Consider the following 16,449-nt stretch of genomic DNA (forward strand, 5'->3'; position numbering starts at 1 on the left):
TAGCTAAAAAGGCTGAGAAGATGCATGTTAAAGCAAATCTTTATATTTATAGATTATATACACTTTAAAAATACACTTTCAAACCTCACATCCATATCGCGAAAATGCATAATAAAAAAAGTTGAATTCGCATTGTTATCACCGACTGAATAACAGCACGCGTATTCCGGGATAGTTCAATTATTTTGTTAATTCACTGTATTGCTCGGACTTTGAAGGAGCGAATGGAAATTAGCGACAAAGTCTGTACTCTTATTTTGACACGTCTTCAAACGGAAGTTCGTCAGGACCGCAGAATGTTCCAGCTCAGTTTAGCCGAGTGACCTGAAACGTCCTCAAAGTCCCTTTGGGCTGCTAAAAATCTGTCTGCCGAATAACAAACGTCAGGACTTCTTACACTATGGTCTTTGAGGAGAAAATGATTACAAATGGGGAGCCTGACGAGGTAAAGCTACATTTGTTTTTTAATCGCTGTTATTTTTTTTATCTTGCTAGATAGCTTACTTGAGACCTGAGTATTTTATATTACATAGCTTTTCAGGCCTTATCGTACAGCATCATCTATCCAACTCTAACGTTTCTGGGTACGATACATTTGGTCCTGATTAACTTTGACCATTTATTGCTATATATAGATTGATTACAAGCTATTATTTTTGAATTACGACTAATAATGTTGTATGTGCTGTTAACGTTCATTCTTCGTAGCTAATGCTACGATCTAGCTCGCTACCTATCGTTCATTGACCGTATCATATATCGATCGTCAAGCATTTTATTCGGCAGTCTATAAGGTTCTGGTCCCTGTCTACAACGGTTCATTCTTTATCGATATAACTCTAGCTAGTCTTCAGTTTACACTGTCTACAGTGAAGCCGAAGTGCTTTCTGAGATTTTATTGACATCCTTGTGTCATTTTAATTTTAGGATGAAGAGGAAGAAGAGGAGGAGGAGGAAGAAGACATGGTGGTATGGTTAAATATTGTTCAGTTTACACTTTCCTTAAAAGCTGTGTAAAGGGTTCAGCTGCTGGTCTGATTACAACTGCACACTGTTGGCTACCGGTGGACTTTTTCAGTCTGCTTTCACTTGGGTTATTTTAAAAAGTAGAATTCTTACTGTCTACATGAACAGGGTTTCTTAACCTTAATTGGAATAAATGCGAAATGAGACTAGTTTATCAAAGTATGATACGTTGTAACGTTTCAATTGTATTTATAATTAGCTTCTTGACACGGAGTTTATCAACAAAAATATTTGTTAATGGCTGTACAGTGCTGTTTTGTGGCAAAGAGTGTTTACTGGATGCTGAGATCCCGTTGCCTGTCTTGCAGGACCCTTTAGACGCTGTGAGGCAGAAGTGTGAGGAAACGCACCACTGTGTACACATGCGGGAGAAGCTGGATGTCTGCGAGACCCGTGTGGGCTCGCGGTCAGAAACCCAAGAGGACTGCACGGAGGAGCTCTTTGACTTCTTACATGCTCGCGACCACTGTGTGAGTTACTGGGACGGGCCCGCCCTGTTGTATTGGCTGTGTTAGGGGAGATGAATGTCAGCATGGGCCAGTGGAAGAGTATATGAAGGAAAGGTCAGCTCCTCCAAGGTCAGCACAGCTAGGGACCTGTTCCTTTAAAAAGCCAGCCAATGAAGCTTGGTGTCATTGCCTCTGGTAACTACGGCCCTTTATCTCTCTCTATCTCTCTCTCTCACACTCTATATATATCTGTGTGTATATTAAAAATAGTCGTGAAGGAACTTATACATGTGTGGTACAGGTACTACATCTGTGCACAATTCTAAAGCAACATTTATTTCTCTTCTTTTCCTGCAGGTGGCACACAAACTGTTCCATTCAGTGAAGTAAACTTTGCTGATAGTCGGTTCCACTGGCTGCTGTTCTACAGATATACAGTAAAATCGTATTCAAATGTGCTAAAATGACTACAATTGTAACGAAAGACACCGACCTGGTTATACTGTCCAAATGTTAGAAATGTCCTGAAATTAGATTTAATGTGTTTGTGTGGATGTATTTGAGTAAGTATTAAAAATGGACTAAAGCTACTACATGTATTGTTATTGTGTGTAATGAACAGTCATTATTATTCACTCGATGGTAGTGAATTTACCTGTTTTTTTATGTGCGATATATTTTACGGAGTAAAATGTTGCCACCGACTTGAAAGAATGGTGATATATAGAGGAATTGGCGCTGAAGGTTCATATCAGTTGTTAGTCTTTAATGTTAAAGTTAACAGAAACGGAATGCAACAAAAACTAAATTTATAACACTTATCACAATACATTTCTTCCCCTGAATGTATTAATTTGTCTATTATGGATTTAAATAAATTCTGAGATTCAGTGTCCATAATTCAAAACCTCTTTACTGTCTGAAATTCTTAATTTAAAAGCCTAATTTATATGCTTAAATTACTAATTAACGTTCACCTGAATTATTATATGACAGCATGAACAGTAAATACTATTGCAGAGTAGAAAACAATTTTTGTCCATTTATTCTTCCCTTAACTTACATGTCACTTCACAACGCTCCATCTTCTCACAATGTCAATATGTTGTATTGTGAGTCAATAAGGGCTGAGAGAGAGGCGGGCCTGAGAGTGGCACCTGCAGCCATACCATACTAATAAGGGTGGGACGTCTAATGACACTTCTGCAGTAGCATTGGAAAATAGTATGGAGTATAGTTTTAGCATACTGCCCATTGCATACTAAAAATATGCACTAAACAGCAGGGAGTATGTTTAATAGACAGTACATATTTTGAAAACTCAGTAGTTAGGAGGCTGTTTCAGACACAGCCTTGGAAGTCTGCTCAGGGAACCCATGGTAAAAGGAACTTCCAGGGTGGCATGCAAAAAGATATCTTCACTGTTACACCAAAAGAAAAAATGGCACCTAACCTATTCATGACCTCTGTCCAACGCCAGACTCAAAAGAAAGATGGACAGTGCCTTAGCCAGCTGGCATCAAAGTAGCTGAGGGGTTGGGGGGGGTAGCCCCTTATCTTTTTTTTTAGCATGACTCCCCCTTGGATTCCCTGTGACTCTCCCTCAGAACCTAAATTAGATTGGGGTGGTCTGGTTAGATAGTCTGGTCAAGACTACAAATCGGACATTCTGGGTGAAAACCTGGCACCTGGTAATCCTATCCAGAAGGTATCCACCTCCCTCCGGTAAATAATGTCCTCAGTCCATGGACTGGCAGTGCCCGCACAAGCACCTGTCAAGCAAACAGCTTATCAGTACAAGCAAAACATTCATTACATGGCTTTTAAGTTCATGTCTACCACCATTGACATTTTTAGTGGTGTTGTGTGCATTGATTGTATTTAGCCATTTCACCAATAAATGATCACAAACTTTGTAGTCTGCAAGTTCTGCTCATTTCCTATCATCGTCACAGTTGCAGCTCCATGGGGTGCCTTTTGTAACAAGTTGCACACTGTAACCCTGCTGAATTGTTGCACATTTAGCATTGTCAAGTGTAAAAAATGCACTATTTTCATATGTCAAACATTGTTTAAACATTGAGAGAAATTCATCTTAAACATTGTAATCACTTTGCAAAAGTAATGTTATTCATTAAAACAAGATTTAAAATTTTAAATTGCATATAAATCTTAAATGTAGAAACTGAATGTTTGGAAAATATGGTAAATGGTGACGACCCTTACAGTATGTGTAACATCAGTTTTTTGAATGGAGTAGATTTATGAACTGTGGTTAAGCAAGTCTCATCCATGTTCCAAATTGACTGGGGTTCAAAGCCTCCTAGTCCTCATCATCTCCTCAAAATAGTAAAAAAAAAACATGTCACATTTTCTTTGTTAAAGCTGCTGGCACGCAGACTTGTTGGTTCTGGAGTACAAATCAAAAGATCTGGATGCCTCTGAAAGAACACCGAGAACCAATCGGCACCTGCTGTCCCCGTCTCAGCCCATGATTTGTGTGCAGGAACATCACTGGCAACAGCAGAAGTATAGGCGAGCTTGCGAAGGGAGGCCTTGAATGTGAGCATCACCTATTTTTTCACAGTATCTCACTGAAGTACGGTAATTGATATTGAAGCCAGGAGCAGTACTTCTGATGCTCTGAAGCTTAACTTGTCTCACTGCTCTGAGTATTACAGCAGGTTCTGTCTGACCTTTGGCTTCTTGATGAATTTCCTCATAATCTTGTCACAGAAATTCTGGTGTATATGTAAATAAGTGTTTATGCAGCATGAATAACTATGATTATGTGCTTATACTTAAACAAAGGAAACTGTGTGTGACCTAAAACTTGTTTTTTAGAATTCATTGAATTCAACGGGCAGCAAGCTCCTTTGCCCTCAACATGCGCAGTAGAGGCTGTTTCCATTTACTTCCTCGACTTCACCGCCTGGACCATAGATATAGAAACGTATATTATATATATGGCCTGGACCAGAGCCATAGAAAGCTCTTTCTGTGGCTCTGGCCTTGACCACTGAACTCTATGACGCTCAATGGCCTGGACCAGGATCGTATTTTTTTCCTCCAACCACGTTAGCGCAAATCACGCCCCGTAGTTCCATTGGTCAACACGATGAGAGCGCCGATTGGTTACATTCGCTCGTTTAGTGTGGCGCGATTTGTTATTTGAAAATGTTTGAGTAAACTGCCATGTAATGCTACATTCTTGTTTGTGCTTAGGCTTAGAGTGTGGTCTTTTTCAATTTACTGCACTATGTATAGTTTAACTAAAGTGGTTCGGTAAAAAAAATAACGCAACCGGTAAGCGGAATCCCTCTCCAGTTCTTGTATGTCTCGATGCTCCTACCCTCTACAGTTCCTGTGAACGCTCTGCGGGGAGGAACCAAAATTGGATGCCGGAAGTTTACGCTGTTTTTTACGGTTAGGTGTCAACACACAGTTCAGTGTTGAAACCGTAGGCAATCTACTCGAATATGAAGTCTTTCTCTTCCAACAGTTGTCAAACGCTGCTGGCCACCACATCTTGCTGTGCGGTTGCATCAATACTTCTTTTGAAATGGATAAATTCCAGGGAGATACAACGAAAGATAGACAGAGCGAAATTGAGAAGGGATATCTCGCTACAGGAGGCAGAAACTGCTGTCCAGCGATTCCGAGAAAAGGTACGATTTAAACACATTTTGATTTGCAGGTCTAGAAAAGTATGGGAATTTTGGTGAAAGTACGGAAATTTAGCTCTTAATAATACATGCACAAGAATGTTCTGAAACTGCAGTAAAAGGAATAAAAAGAAATGCCGTACGTGTGCCTTGTTTTAGAAAATCAATAAAAAATTGTGCACATGGGCATTCTAATGTTCGTTCGAGATGACTGCCTGCCTGGATGACAGTTCTTTCAATCTGGGCAACAAAGAGCTGAGTTTATAATTCAAGAAAGGGGTGTGGTATTGCATTTAGGGTGCAGTTATAGTTGGTTATTAAAAGTAAAAAAGTTTTCACAGTTTGTCTTTGTGCATTTAAAAATAAAAACTTAATTCCGCCTTTACTACCTTGGGAAAATGCGTCAAGTGTTCAAATGTTGGCACCAGTAGAATTGACCAAAGAGCGAAAATTGTTTATTTTTTGTTTTCAAACTTATGGCTGTAAAGCCCCTAATATAACCATGAAATATGCAATAAAGAAACTGGTTTCGCCAAACATGGGCGAGGCAGCGTTGGTCACCTGCAGGGCAAAAACATGCAGGTCTGGTTGTTGGTGCTCGAAGATCTCCGCCGTTGTCTTTCTTTTTTCAAGCAGGACCTGCTTCACAGGATCTGTCCAAGAAATTCGCAGTGCTTCACAGTTCAATTATTTCTAAAATGAGAACTCATCTGTCTAATGTGTTTCCCCTATGATCGCAGTAGGGGTCGGATCTTTTAGTGGCAGCTGGCTGTCACAAGTGGCTATATCCCTGTTGTTCTGTGGGAAGTAGCTTAAAGACATAAAAGTGCATTTATGTAACTTATACAAAAATGTTAAACGTGATGCCAGCCAGCCAGTCTTCAGTTTCTTCCTTTTACTAGCCAGGGATATTGTCCTTGACACTGTCATTTTCTCTTGGGAAAGTAAGATAGTATTAGTAAATAATTGAATTAATGTAACATGTAGCTATACACGTTTATTATAAAATGTAGCATTCACATGACATGTTATTGACCCTTTAACAGTAATTCTAGTTTTTGCTGTTTTGAGAAAATGACTATCAGCCTTGCTTCAAAACATTATCTGGAGCAACTAAGAAGAATTGGAAACAGTTTGTATGTGTACACGGACTGTGGCAGGATATATCTGTAGCCTGCTTTGCCTAGCAAATGATCCCCTGCTAAGAAAAATAGTTGATGTCGTCCTCTGTAACAGACATTCACATGCTCAATGATGTCTATGAAGTTTGGTGCCCATGCAAATTCAATTTTTTCTCTACTGGTTTTAATTTTGGAATGAGGTGACTGTTAGTGCTCGTGGTGTTGGTCATATTGTCCTAAAAATTAGTCCTGACTCAACAATATATTTTTTTTCTTTAAGAGTGTGGTTGTTGAAGAGTTTGTGATTCATTATTGAAAGAGGAGAAGCTAATTTAGGATTGTAAATGTGTCATTTTTTGATTTTCTTTTTCATTTTTTCAGTACCCAGGCCAAGAAACTGATCTCATCCTATCCTTGTCCCTGACTGAATTGACAAAAAAACTGAAGGATGGTTCGCTAACTCCTGATACAGTCTTACACACTTACATGGGAAAGGTCCTCTTTTATTATTATTATTATTATTAGTATTAGTATTAGTATTAGTATTTGTACAGTATTATTACAGTCTGTAAGTATTTGGACAGTGACACAATATGTCAGAGCCATAACAGTAACTCCAGCATGAGATGAGGGTGGGTTCTTCGGATCAGGAGTAGTCCTGATCACACGGGCATTTCTAAAAAACATATCTAAATTTTCATGTTTTCTAGGCAGGTATTTACAGTAACAGCTCGGCACATAAACTTGTAAATAACTTGTACTTTTCACAATGTCCTATGTCTTTATGGTGTTTCGTATTCCTCAGGCTTTGGATGTGAACCGGAAGTTCAATTGTGCCACTGTGTTCCTTTTGGAGAGCTGTGAGCAGCTTGGTGAGGCAGAAACTCACCGGGAAGGCCTTCTCTATGGAGTTCCTGTCAGTATTAAGGACAACCTTGGATACAAGGTGCATTTCTATTGACTTAGACTAAAGTTGACAGTTAGCTTTTCTTACTACAGTTTAAACTATTTTGTTTAAAAAGACTTTTGTGGTGACAAAGTTTTTAAAAAAAATATTTGCTTTATGTTTGTACAGTCATGGCTCTTCTCTAGAATAAGTGTACATGATTTCACTTGGTTATGGCTGTGCTGTTTCATATGGCCATGATTATGTACTATGAGTGTGTTGTGGCTGTGCTGTTTTATATGGCTGTGATTCAGTACTATGAGTGTGTTGTGGCTGTGCTGTTTTATATGGCCACAATTCAGTACTATGAGTGTGTTGTGGCTGTGCTGTTTTATATGGCCATGATTCAGTACTATGAGTGTGTTGTGGCTGTGCTGTTTTATATGGCTGTGATTCAGTACTATGAGTGTGTTGTAGCTGTGCTGTTTCATATGGCTGTGATTCAGTACTATGAGTGTGTTGTGGCTGTGCTGTTTTATATGGCCACAATTCAGTACTATGAGTGTGTTGTGGCTGTGCTGTTTTATATGGCCATGATTCTGTACTATGAGTGTGTTATGGCTGTGCTGTTTCATATGGCCATGATTCAGTACTATGAGTGTGTTTTGTGGCTGTTATTGGGCAATCAGTACTGGGTGTGGCTTGCTTTTATATGGCCATGATTCAGTACTATGAGTGTGTTATGGCTGTGCTGTTTTATATGGCCATGATTCAGTACTATGAGTGTGTTATGGCTGTGCTGTTTCATATGGCCATGATTCAGTACTATGAGTGTGTTGTGGCTGTGCTGATTTATATGGCTGTGATTCAGTACTATGAGTGTGTTGTGGCTGTGCTGTTTCATATGGCCATGATTCTGTACTATGAGTGTGTTGTGGCTGTGCTGTTTCATATGGCCATGATTCTGTACTATGAGTGTGTTGTGGCTGTGCTGTTTTATATGGCCACGATTCTGTACTCTGAGTGTGTTATGGCTGTTTTTGTAGAATCATAAATGGCCTTGTGACTTGTGTGTTGTAGGGCCATGACTCCACCTGTGGAGTTATCTCTAAGCTGGAGCAGCCTGTTGATGTTGACAGTGTAGTGGTCCAGGTGCTTAAGAGACAAGGCGCCATCCCCTTTATCAAGACCAATGTGCCCCAGGGACTTCTCAAGTAAATATGAGATTGTGTGTTTTGCTCTGCTCCTGCCCTATAGCAGAAGTCCCCACTATAGAAGTGTGTCTGTGTTTTCTCTGATTGTGAAATTTCTTTACGAATTGATGCAGTGATTTACTGGTGCAATGAGAGTAAAATTAAATTGCGGTGTAATTGCTCTTGTTTCTTGGTGTGTTACCTCACTTCAGCTACGACTGCAGCAACCCCATTTTTGGGCAGACGGTGAACCCCCATAATCCCCAGAAGACGTCAGGGGGCTCATCCGGTGGGGAAGGAGCACTGATTGCAGGAGGGGGCTCCATCCTGGGCATGGGCACCGACATTGGGGGCAGCATTCGCATTCCAGCATCTTTTTGTGGGATATGTGGATTCAAACCCACAGCCAACCGGTTGAGGTCCGTCTTACTGCGTGGCTTAAGACTTACGGCGCATGAGTCCCTGTCTCGCTGTGGTATAGCCTTTTAATAACATAACTGTATTGAATATTTTCTCATCTCTGTCCTCCATTGGAACTTGCCTTGCGATTTTTGTTTTGACACAGAGTTATGTCTTCAGCAGATGTAAATCATAAGGTATGGTAGTATCCCTTGTGTTGTTTGATTGGTTGGAGGCACACAGAATGCGGAGTTGTGATCTTGTTTGTTTTCCTTTGAAGTATGCGCGGTTCCAGCTCATGCTGCCGGGGCCAGAAGACAGGTGAGATGGAGGACAACCAACAGTGCGTTAATACATTCGGTCAGAGACGTGCGGTCGAATCTGCAGAGTGGCTGGCTGGGGTTGTGGACGTGACTCGACTGCATTTCGTCTGTCTTTCTGACAGGGGTGTCATCCTTGGGCCCACTGGCGAGGGATGTGAACAGCCTGGCCCTGTGCATGAAGGCACTGCTCTGTGAGGACATGTTTGCTCTGGACCCCTCTGTGCCGCCTATGCCATTCAACGAGCAGGTGCTTTCATTGCAGTCATTGGCACGACCCTTTGATGTGTAGTTTTTTTTTTTAATGTTTTTTTTTTTCAAAATTGTAACTCTGCGTTTGTGAACTCCATTGCTTTCAATTACCAGTAGCGATTGTTACATCAGCATTAGAACATACAGCGAACGAAAATTCTGAGCCCCCTTTGACAGCATTCACATTGTTTTACATCACAGCCTGTGTAGTGAAAAATCTAACATTTAAGGGGGGCGTGGCTTACCCAGCTAATATGCCTGCACCATGCTTGCAGTATTTCTGCTGTAGCAACTCTAAAAATGTATATATTTTAATATTGTCATGTAGAAGGGTCAAATATGCTATTTTCATTTTTAAAAAAACAACCCTGCAAAATGCTCTTTAAAGGCCATTATAGGTCTCAATCCAGGGCAACCACAATCCTGCAGTTAATTAATGTGGAAAATTCTACATTCGTGGTTTTATTCTCTCCCTCTCTAGGAGTATTTAAGTTCTAGGCCCCTAAGGATTGGTTACTATGAGACTGATGATTACCAGCTGGCATCGCCAAGCATGAGGAGAGCCGTACGGGAGGTGAAGGAGCTGCTGGAGGGAGCAGGACACACGGTACCGAAGACATCATTTAGCTACTTGTATAACTATTAACTCGTTTCATCTCTGTAAATGAATTAAAAATACGACACCTGTCCGTGGTGTTTCACAGACTTGTCCAAATCGTTTTAATCCTGTCATGGATTATACCGTTCAGATTATATTATTAATGATGTACTCATTTTTGTTAAATTCATGCATTGTTGTGTATGCCTATGGTGGTAATAATAATATGAAAACAAATGTAGCTTGATTTATTTCATAAACCTTTCATAAACAACAGGAAAGCTACATTTGTTGTGTTTTGTAGAATTTCATTTGGTTTACGATGGTTTTGTATCTGATTTTATTTTGTTATTTCCCTTCAAGGGTTTCACCGTCTTATAGAAAGTATGGTTATGCGTATGTTCCAGATTGATTACTCACTGTGCTCTCCTCCTCAGCTGGTCCCTTTCTCTCTTCCTCGAGTAGCCTATGCCATGAATATGTTCACCACAGGTATCTTGGGAGATGGAGGGGCTACTTTGCTCAGCAACTTGTGAGTGAGGCCTACATTTTCTCTCATCAGTTGTCTTTGGGTCGCACTTTATTTGAAGGCTTGCTTACAGAATAGGATTTTTTTTTAAATTAGTGTTGCTGTTCAACTTTGAAAAAATTTGTAAATATGTAGCGACCAGGCAGTAAATGGGCAATAAGATTTGCCCTTTTGTGTGCTGGTTTACATATTTGGGCATGTTTACTGTTTCTAATTGTAAATACCAATGTTGACATAACCTCTGTGTGTGGTTTCAGCAAGGTGGGTCCTGTTGACCCTTGCCTAAAAAGCCAGACAGTGCCCTACGGCCTGCCGCTCCTGATCAAGAAGATCCTTTCTTTTCTCCTCCGGCCCTTGGTAAGTGTGGCGTTATATCTCAAAATACTAGACTCCAAGGAGAGAGCGAGGGTGTAGACAGGCTGTTTAAATCTGACAGAAATAACTTAGTCGCTCAGTATTTTCAGAACTGAAGTGCAGCAATCATCTGGAGTGTTACGTACTGGAGTATTGGAGCGGTGTGTCATTGGTAGTGATCACTGTACTTTTGTGTTCTTTTTAAGTATCCTCGTGTGGCTGATGGAATGGCTTGCCTTTGTGGAGTCGGGTGAGCTTGTTTCTTCATTGTTGTCGAGAATCTCAGGGTTTCACACGATGTCTTTGTACTTGTGTTTACTCCCTGCGTGATACCACTTCGCTAGTCACCCTTATTCGAAACTTCGCCCCTGCAAGCTGTTGCCAGGTTCTCTCACAACCTGTGTTTTTGAGCATGGTGGCGGTACTGCGTAGAATGTGGTCTTAGAGGAAGCTGGCTATCCTAGCATCCAAAATGTCAAGTTTTTACATCGGACAATAATGAATAATATATTTATGTGTGTCAACTTTTCGATATATTATAGTGTTACGGCCGGCTCGTGGGGCCGCAACAAATAAGTCCCAATGCACCAAAAACAATCCAGAAAGTGATTTTAAAACAAAAACCCCAGACATTTATTAGTACAAGTCACAACTAGAACGCAAACTAACACAAACGAAAACCAGCAAAGTTCACAAAACAGAATGATTTCCACAAAAACTACAAATTATCTACACAAAATCCCAACACATAGCCCCAAAGAACATCTCCCCTGTCTCATACTGCAGGGCTTATGTTGGCCACAGGCAGGTGGAGGCAGTCAAGCAATTAGGTAATTACCTCCACCTGCACTACCCAGGCAAGCAGAGGCAGGGACCTATAAGACAAAAAAAAACTGTGGGTACATTGGTTATTTATTTATTTATTTTTTTCAAAAAAACTCTATACAAAACTGCAAAAAAAAAATTACTGGTGACATGACCGAACGAATACGTGTCCATGAAGCCGACGCCACAGGGAAGTCTGCGCGCGTCGTCGCCGCCGCCGCAGGAAAGCCAAAGCTCTACCTGGCTGTTCAGAGCCCTACCTTGCGGATCCACCTCCTTTGCAATCTTCAGGGCGTCGGAGTTGGCCAGGTCAGTGTTGGCAGGAGTGACAGTCAGAATCAGAAGAAAAATAAGAAGAAGACGTAGAAGCCCACCAGTACCAAATGGGAGACAAAAAAAAAAAAAACGCACACAGCGGTGACAATGACCGTTTGGTTAGTGTACGCATGAATATCGATTTGGGATCGACCTGCGGGAGATGTGGAAGCACAAAGGGGGTGTCAAATCAGATGGGGGCAGACATGCATACTGAGGTAACAATGACTGGTTACCTGCCACCTCCATTGGTTCATTTTGTTCAGGTAAAAGGGTATAAAGCTGGTGTGCCTGAACAACACTGCATTGTAATTGACCTGCCTTGCTTTTCCCCGGTTTGTTTCATACTGTAAAGAAGGCTATTTCTGCTGTGTTACTAAATTGTTATTAACCTAAATTTTGGAACTGCAAGTTTTACTTGGTCCAAATTCATACACAAAAGTTTTTGAGAGGGGTAAGTACTCAAAGGTTTATTCACAGAGCTGTAAAATAGAGGTTCATGGATAAGGGATGGTTAGGGATACTAATGTTTAACCATTGTAGTCTTGGTCGAAAGTAGTAAAAATACACTTATATATTTGTATGGTGTCTTTCAGATCTGTACAAGCCCTGTGGAGGCACTATGCAGATGCTGAGGTAAGCCTGGGTTTTAGGAGCCTTTAATATGCGAGGACAGTGCCACGGGGGCTATTTGTTCTTTATCAGATCAAATTATTTTTCAGTTGTGATGTCACTCAACCAATCACAGCAGAGGCAAAAAAGGACATTTCAGAACTCACATCTGCAAGTGTCACATGGTAGTAAGCTATTGCTTTTTAAAAGGTTTTAAGAGTGGTGCCTGGGTTCATGCAGTTCTGACAAGTTATTCGTTACTTAAGATCAAGAGTTATAGAGATTGTATTTTTTTTCTGTTGTTAATGCTGATAACCTGTCCATATTCAGAATATGTTAAAATGTGCTGCTTTGGTGTAATTATGTGTAGTATGTATTTTGATTTGCTGTTTTTTCTTTAACAAAAGGTTTTTTCTTCTTATTAAAAGCCCAAGCTTATTCACCAGCTGTACTCATTGCGTAAATCTGCACTATTGATTTGGAGGATCACAGAGAAATGTGTAGTTTCCTTTATGATGCACTTTTTTTGAGGTGAAATCTATAAGTATTATAGTTAGCCATTCGTTAGAATCCCCTGGACTCTAGCCTCTGTCACCCAATATCACCTTTTCCTTACAAGCGGTGCCATACGAAAGATACTGAGTTTGTAAATAAAAGCGCTTCTGTCTTTGACCTTAGGACTACTTTTATGAGTTCAGTGAAGAGTGGAAAAAACAGGACCTCGATGTGTTGCTTTCCCCTGCACTTGGTCCAGCCTACAACTTCAGATATTGTGGGAAGCTGACGTGTATGTTTCTTGTTTCAAATGCTTTTCGTGTTGTCACACTGTAATTCCATTGTAACGCAGCAGAAAAATACTGCCATGTTACAATTGTAGCTTGTAACATGGCTGAAAACTCATTGGACCTCATTCACGAAAAATGTGTACGATCACATTTTATCGTAAACCGTGAGTAAGAACGTTTCCGAGAACATTTCGGCATTCGTCATTTTTTTCCTGTCTGTATTGGTTCGCGGCTGTTTCCTTATGCTAATCACATGAACAGGATTATGCATAAAATTTACGAACAGTGCGCATTTATCATCTCAAACACCTGGGATACGCACAAAAACAAAGGTCTGCGCACATCATGAATCCCGTATTGGTTTTTTGTAGGAACGTTTTTAAGACCAAAAGTAAGAAAAATTTAAGAAGTTCTGTGAATGAGGCCCATTGTTTCTCTTATAGCGTCTTGATATAAAGAAGGTACTTTACATTGCAATCACCTAGCAGACCCTCTTATACTGATTTATGTACAGAAGGGTGGTGCAAGATGTACTTATGTACTTTCATAGGGTACATTAATAGCTAAGCCTAACGTGAAATAACTTGATGAAATGAAGTGGGTGATAGTTAAATTGCAGGCTAAATGCTTTAGAGAAGAGGGTAGAAACTAGCTAATGAATACTCATTGTGCATTTCAACTGAAAAACACAAGACAATAATTAAGTGATAATAGATTAAAATAAAAGCAATAATTCTAAACGGATAAATGCAAAGGTATTATTTCTCACTTTCCCCTGCTCTGGTGAATGATTCAAAGAAAAGTTTTGGGAAAATGCTGTTTTTTATCTTTGTGTGTGTGTAAGTTACGTAGATCATTTAGCTTGTTGGTAAACGTGCTAATGTTTCATTTTGTTCTTTGTGTGGGTGTGTGTAAGTTACGTAGATAATTTAGCTTGTTGGTAAACGTGCTAATGTTTCATTTTGTTCTTTGTGTGGGTGTGTGTAAGTTACGTAGATAATTTAGCTTGTTGGTAAACGTGCTAATGTTTCATTTTGTTCTTTGTGTGGGTGTGTGTAAGTTACGTAGATAATTTAGCTTGTTGGTAAACGTGCTAATGTTTCATTTTGTTCTTTGTGTGGGTGTGTGTAAGTTACGTAGATAATTTAGCTTGTTGGTAAACGTGCTAATGTTTCATTTTGTTCTTTGTGTGGGTGTGTGTAAGTTACGTAGATAATTTAGCTTGTTGGTAAACGTGCTAATGTTTCATTTTGTTTTTTGTGTGGGTGTGTGTAAGTTACGTAGATAATTTAGCTTGTTGGTAAACGTGCTAATGTTTCATTTTGCGACTCTCTCTTTTTTTCTTCAGGTGCCTTGAGCTATACTGCTTTCTATAATGCTCTTGGCTTCCCTGCTGGGGTAGTGCCGGTCTCCAAGGTGACAGACGCTGACGAAGAAGAGCTGAAGCACTACAAGGGAAACTATGGAGACATATGGGACCGGTTCTTCAAACAGGTGAATGTTTTATGAAAAACATTTTATGGACTGACGTTTTTTATGTGTGACTAAGACTAACCCACCAAATGCAGCTAAGACTGGCAAGAACAGTGCTTAAGAGGGCAACAACCTCCACAAATTTTACAGTGGCACAATTTACAGGACCCTTAAATTTATTTTAGTAAAATTTTGCACAAGTCAAGTACGTCTATAGTATATTTCAGATGTTTTATGCCTAGAAGGCATCTCTTGGCAATGGCCTGCCTGCAACTGCCATATGAAATGACCAAATGGAAGGTAATCCAATTCTGAATTCCTCGCAAACTGTCGCTCTCAAAGCACAATAATGCCACCTGCCCATGGTCTTGAAAAATGTCAAAGGTATACTGAAATAAAGGTTCAGTATCCGTGAAGAACAAAAAAATATTACAACACACTCATAAACGTACACCTATATGTACAGTCAATTTGTTTTATTGGCTGCAGTTCTCGTATCAGCAGGTAGGTGGCAGCAGAAGACTGTTTTTGGGTTATTTTGCGTGCCACTGCACAAATCCGAGGTCTACCCGCGGAGCGCAGCAGTGACGGCAGTCTTCGTATTCACAGGCAGTGACCGGGGGTCAGGGCCTCCCTGTGGCCGTACAGTGCATCGCTCTTCCCTGGAAAGACGAACTCTGCCTGCGCTTCATGAAGGAGGTGGAGCAGTTGGTCAGAGACCTCAGGAACAGCAGCACGTAGGAATGCCACAGAATGAGTCCATCTCTAGTGTGTGGATATGGGCTGACGTGTCTGTTGTCAGATTGAACGCATATCGATTAAGGGCGCGGTCACACATGCGCAAAATTAACATCGGCGAATATTCGCCTCCCGTTCACTTCCGTTCTATGCGAGCGAAGGGGCGAATAAAGCATTCGCTTCCGGTGGCGAAGCAAATTCGCATCTTCGCTTCGCGTGGAGTTCAACTTGTGACTTTGACGGAATTCGCACCTACCAATAGCAAAGTGTGTTGACCCACTTGGCGTAATTGGCGTAGTTTTCATAGTGAACTGCTTTTGTGACACAACCAATCCACTCAACGGACTACAAACCAGCAAACTGATTCGAGTGTCACATCTTGCATGCACATTCAGACCAATAATTCTTGGCAGGCATGGTCATTCGCTGCATTCGCCGTACCGCCTAAGTAATTTTTCTTTTTAGTATACATTTGCGTCCTCAGCAGGAGTGGACTCGGTCGCTATGTATGAGATTGATAAACTGAACACATCAGCTTATTGCTGCTAAATGAGTTACTGCAAGTTACTTAATCGTGGTGTGTTCTTACTTTTTAATGGCTCTGGCAAGTTGGCTTATTTTAGTTTGAATAAGTGATGACCAAGTAAAATCCTGTTATGTGTTATTTGTCGCATGAGGTTAGACTTATCTACTGTTAGGACTACAGTTGAAAGCGGGTGTACTTCCCTTTTCACATCGCTGTATAACAATCATATTACAGATCAGAGAATGATACATTTCCATTATTGCCTGCATTAATGGACAATAAAGATTTTTAAAAATAAAACACTGAGCACTGTGGGAATAGAATTAAGGGACTTTATGGAACTGCTTGGAGTAAAAGCATCGAGTTGTATGAAGCGCTAGTTG

The 16,449-nt window shown here is 40.5% G+C and overlaps 2 protein-coding genes across 3 annotated transcripts; both read left to right on the forward strand.

The window, feature by feature from the left end:
- The first annotated feature begins 274 nt into the window (after positions 1-274).
- On the forward strand, positions 275-2,065 carry LOC135252508 (cytochrome b-c1 complex subunit 6, mitochondrial). Its single transcript, XM_064330652.1, has 4 exons — positions 275-445; positions 928-969; positions 1,335-1,496; positions 1,833-2,065. Exons 1-4 carry the CDS (start codon positions 401-403, stop codon positions 1,863-1,865), a joined length of 282 nt encoding a protein of 93 aa, XP_064186722.1. The 5' UTR covers positions 275-400; the 3' UTR covers positions 1,866-2,065.
- Positions 2,066-4,589: 2,524 nt separating this feature from the next.
- Positions 4,590-15,720, forward strand: faah (fatty acid amide hydrolase). 2 transcript variants are annotated; one of them, XM_064330650.1, is made up of 15 exons: positions 4,595-5,143; positions 6,643-6,756; positions 7,067-7,207; positions 8,228-8,361; positions 8,553-8,759; positions 9,020-9,060; positions 9,185-9,309; positions 9,793-9,918; positions 10,347-10,441; positions 10,696-10,795; positions 10,999-11,042; positions 12,529-12,568; positions 13,223-13,331; positions 14,678-14,823; positions 15,412-15,720. In XM_064330650.1, the coding sequence occupies exons 1-15, from the start codon at positions 4,955-4,957 to the stop codon at positions 15,541-15,543; spliced, it is 1,743 nt and encodes a 580-aa protein (XP_064186720.1). In that variant the 5' UTR covers positions 4,595-4,954; the 3' UTR covers positions 15,544-15,720. The 2 variants fall into 2 exon arrangements, with proteins under 2 accessions (XP_064186721.1, XP_064186720.1); XM_064330651.1 differs by lacking the exons at positions 13,223-13,331; positions 15,412-15,720 and having other exon boundaries at positions 4,590-5,143; positions 14,678-14,818.
- The last annotated feature ends 729 nt before the right edge of the window (positions 15,721-16,449 follow it).

Source organism: Anguilla rostrata, chromosome 4, assembly GCF_018555375.3.
Source record: "Anguilla rostrata isolate EN2019 chromosome 4, ASM1855537v3, whole genome shotgun sequence".
Lineage (NCBI taxonomy): Eukaryota > Metazoa > Chordata > Actinopteri > Anguilliformes > Anguillidae > Anguilla > Anguilla rostrata.

Bases quoted from the DNA above. Each gene is read 5' to 3' on its own strand.
- LOC135252508 (XM_064330652.1), top strand. From the start codon at position 401: ATGGTCTTTGAGGAGAAAATGATTACAAATGGGGAGCCTGACGAG. The intron at 970-1,334 runs GTATGGTTAAAT...CCTGTCTTGCAG, and splicing joins AGGAGGAAGAAGACATGGTG to GACCCTTTAGACGCTGTGAG. The intron at 1,497-1,832 runs GTGAGTTACTGG...CTTTTCCTGCAG, and splicing joins TACATGCTCGCGACCACTGT to GTGGCACACAAACTGTTCCA.
- faah (XM_064330650.1), top strand. From the start codon at position 4,955: ATGAAGTCTTTCTCTTCCAACAGTTGTCAAACGCTGCTGGCCACCACA. The intron at 10,442-10,695 runs GTGAGTGAGGCC...GTGTGGTTTCAG, and splicing joins GCTACTTTGCTCAGCAACTT to CAAGGTGGGTCCTGTTGACC. The intron at 10,796-10,998 runs GTAAGTGTGGCG...GTTCTTTTTAAG, and splicing joins CTTTTCTCCTCCGGCCCTTG to TATCCTCGTGTGGCTGATGG.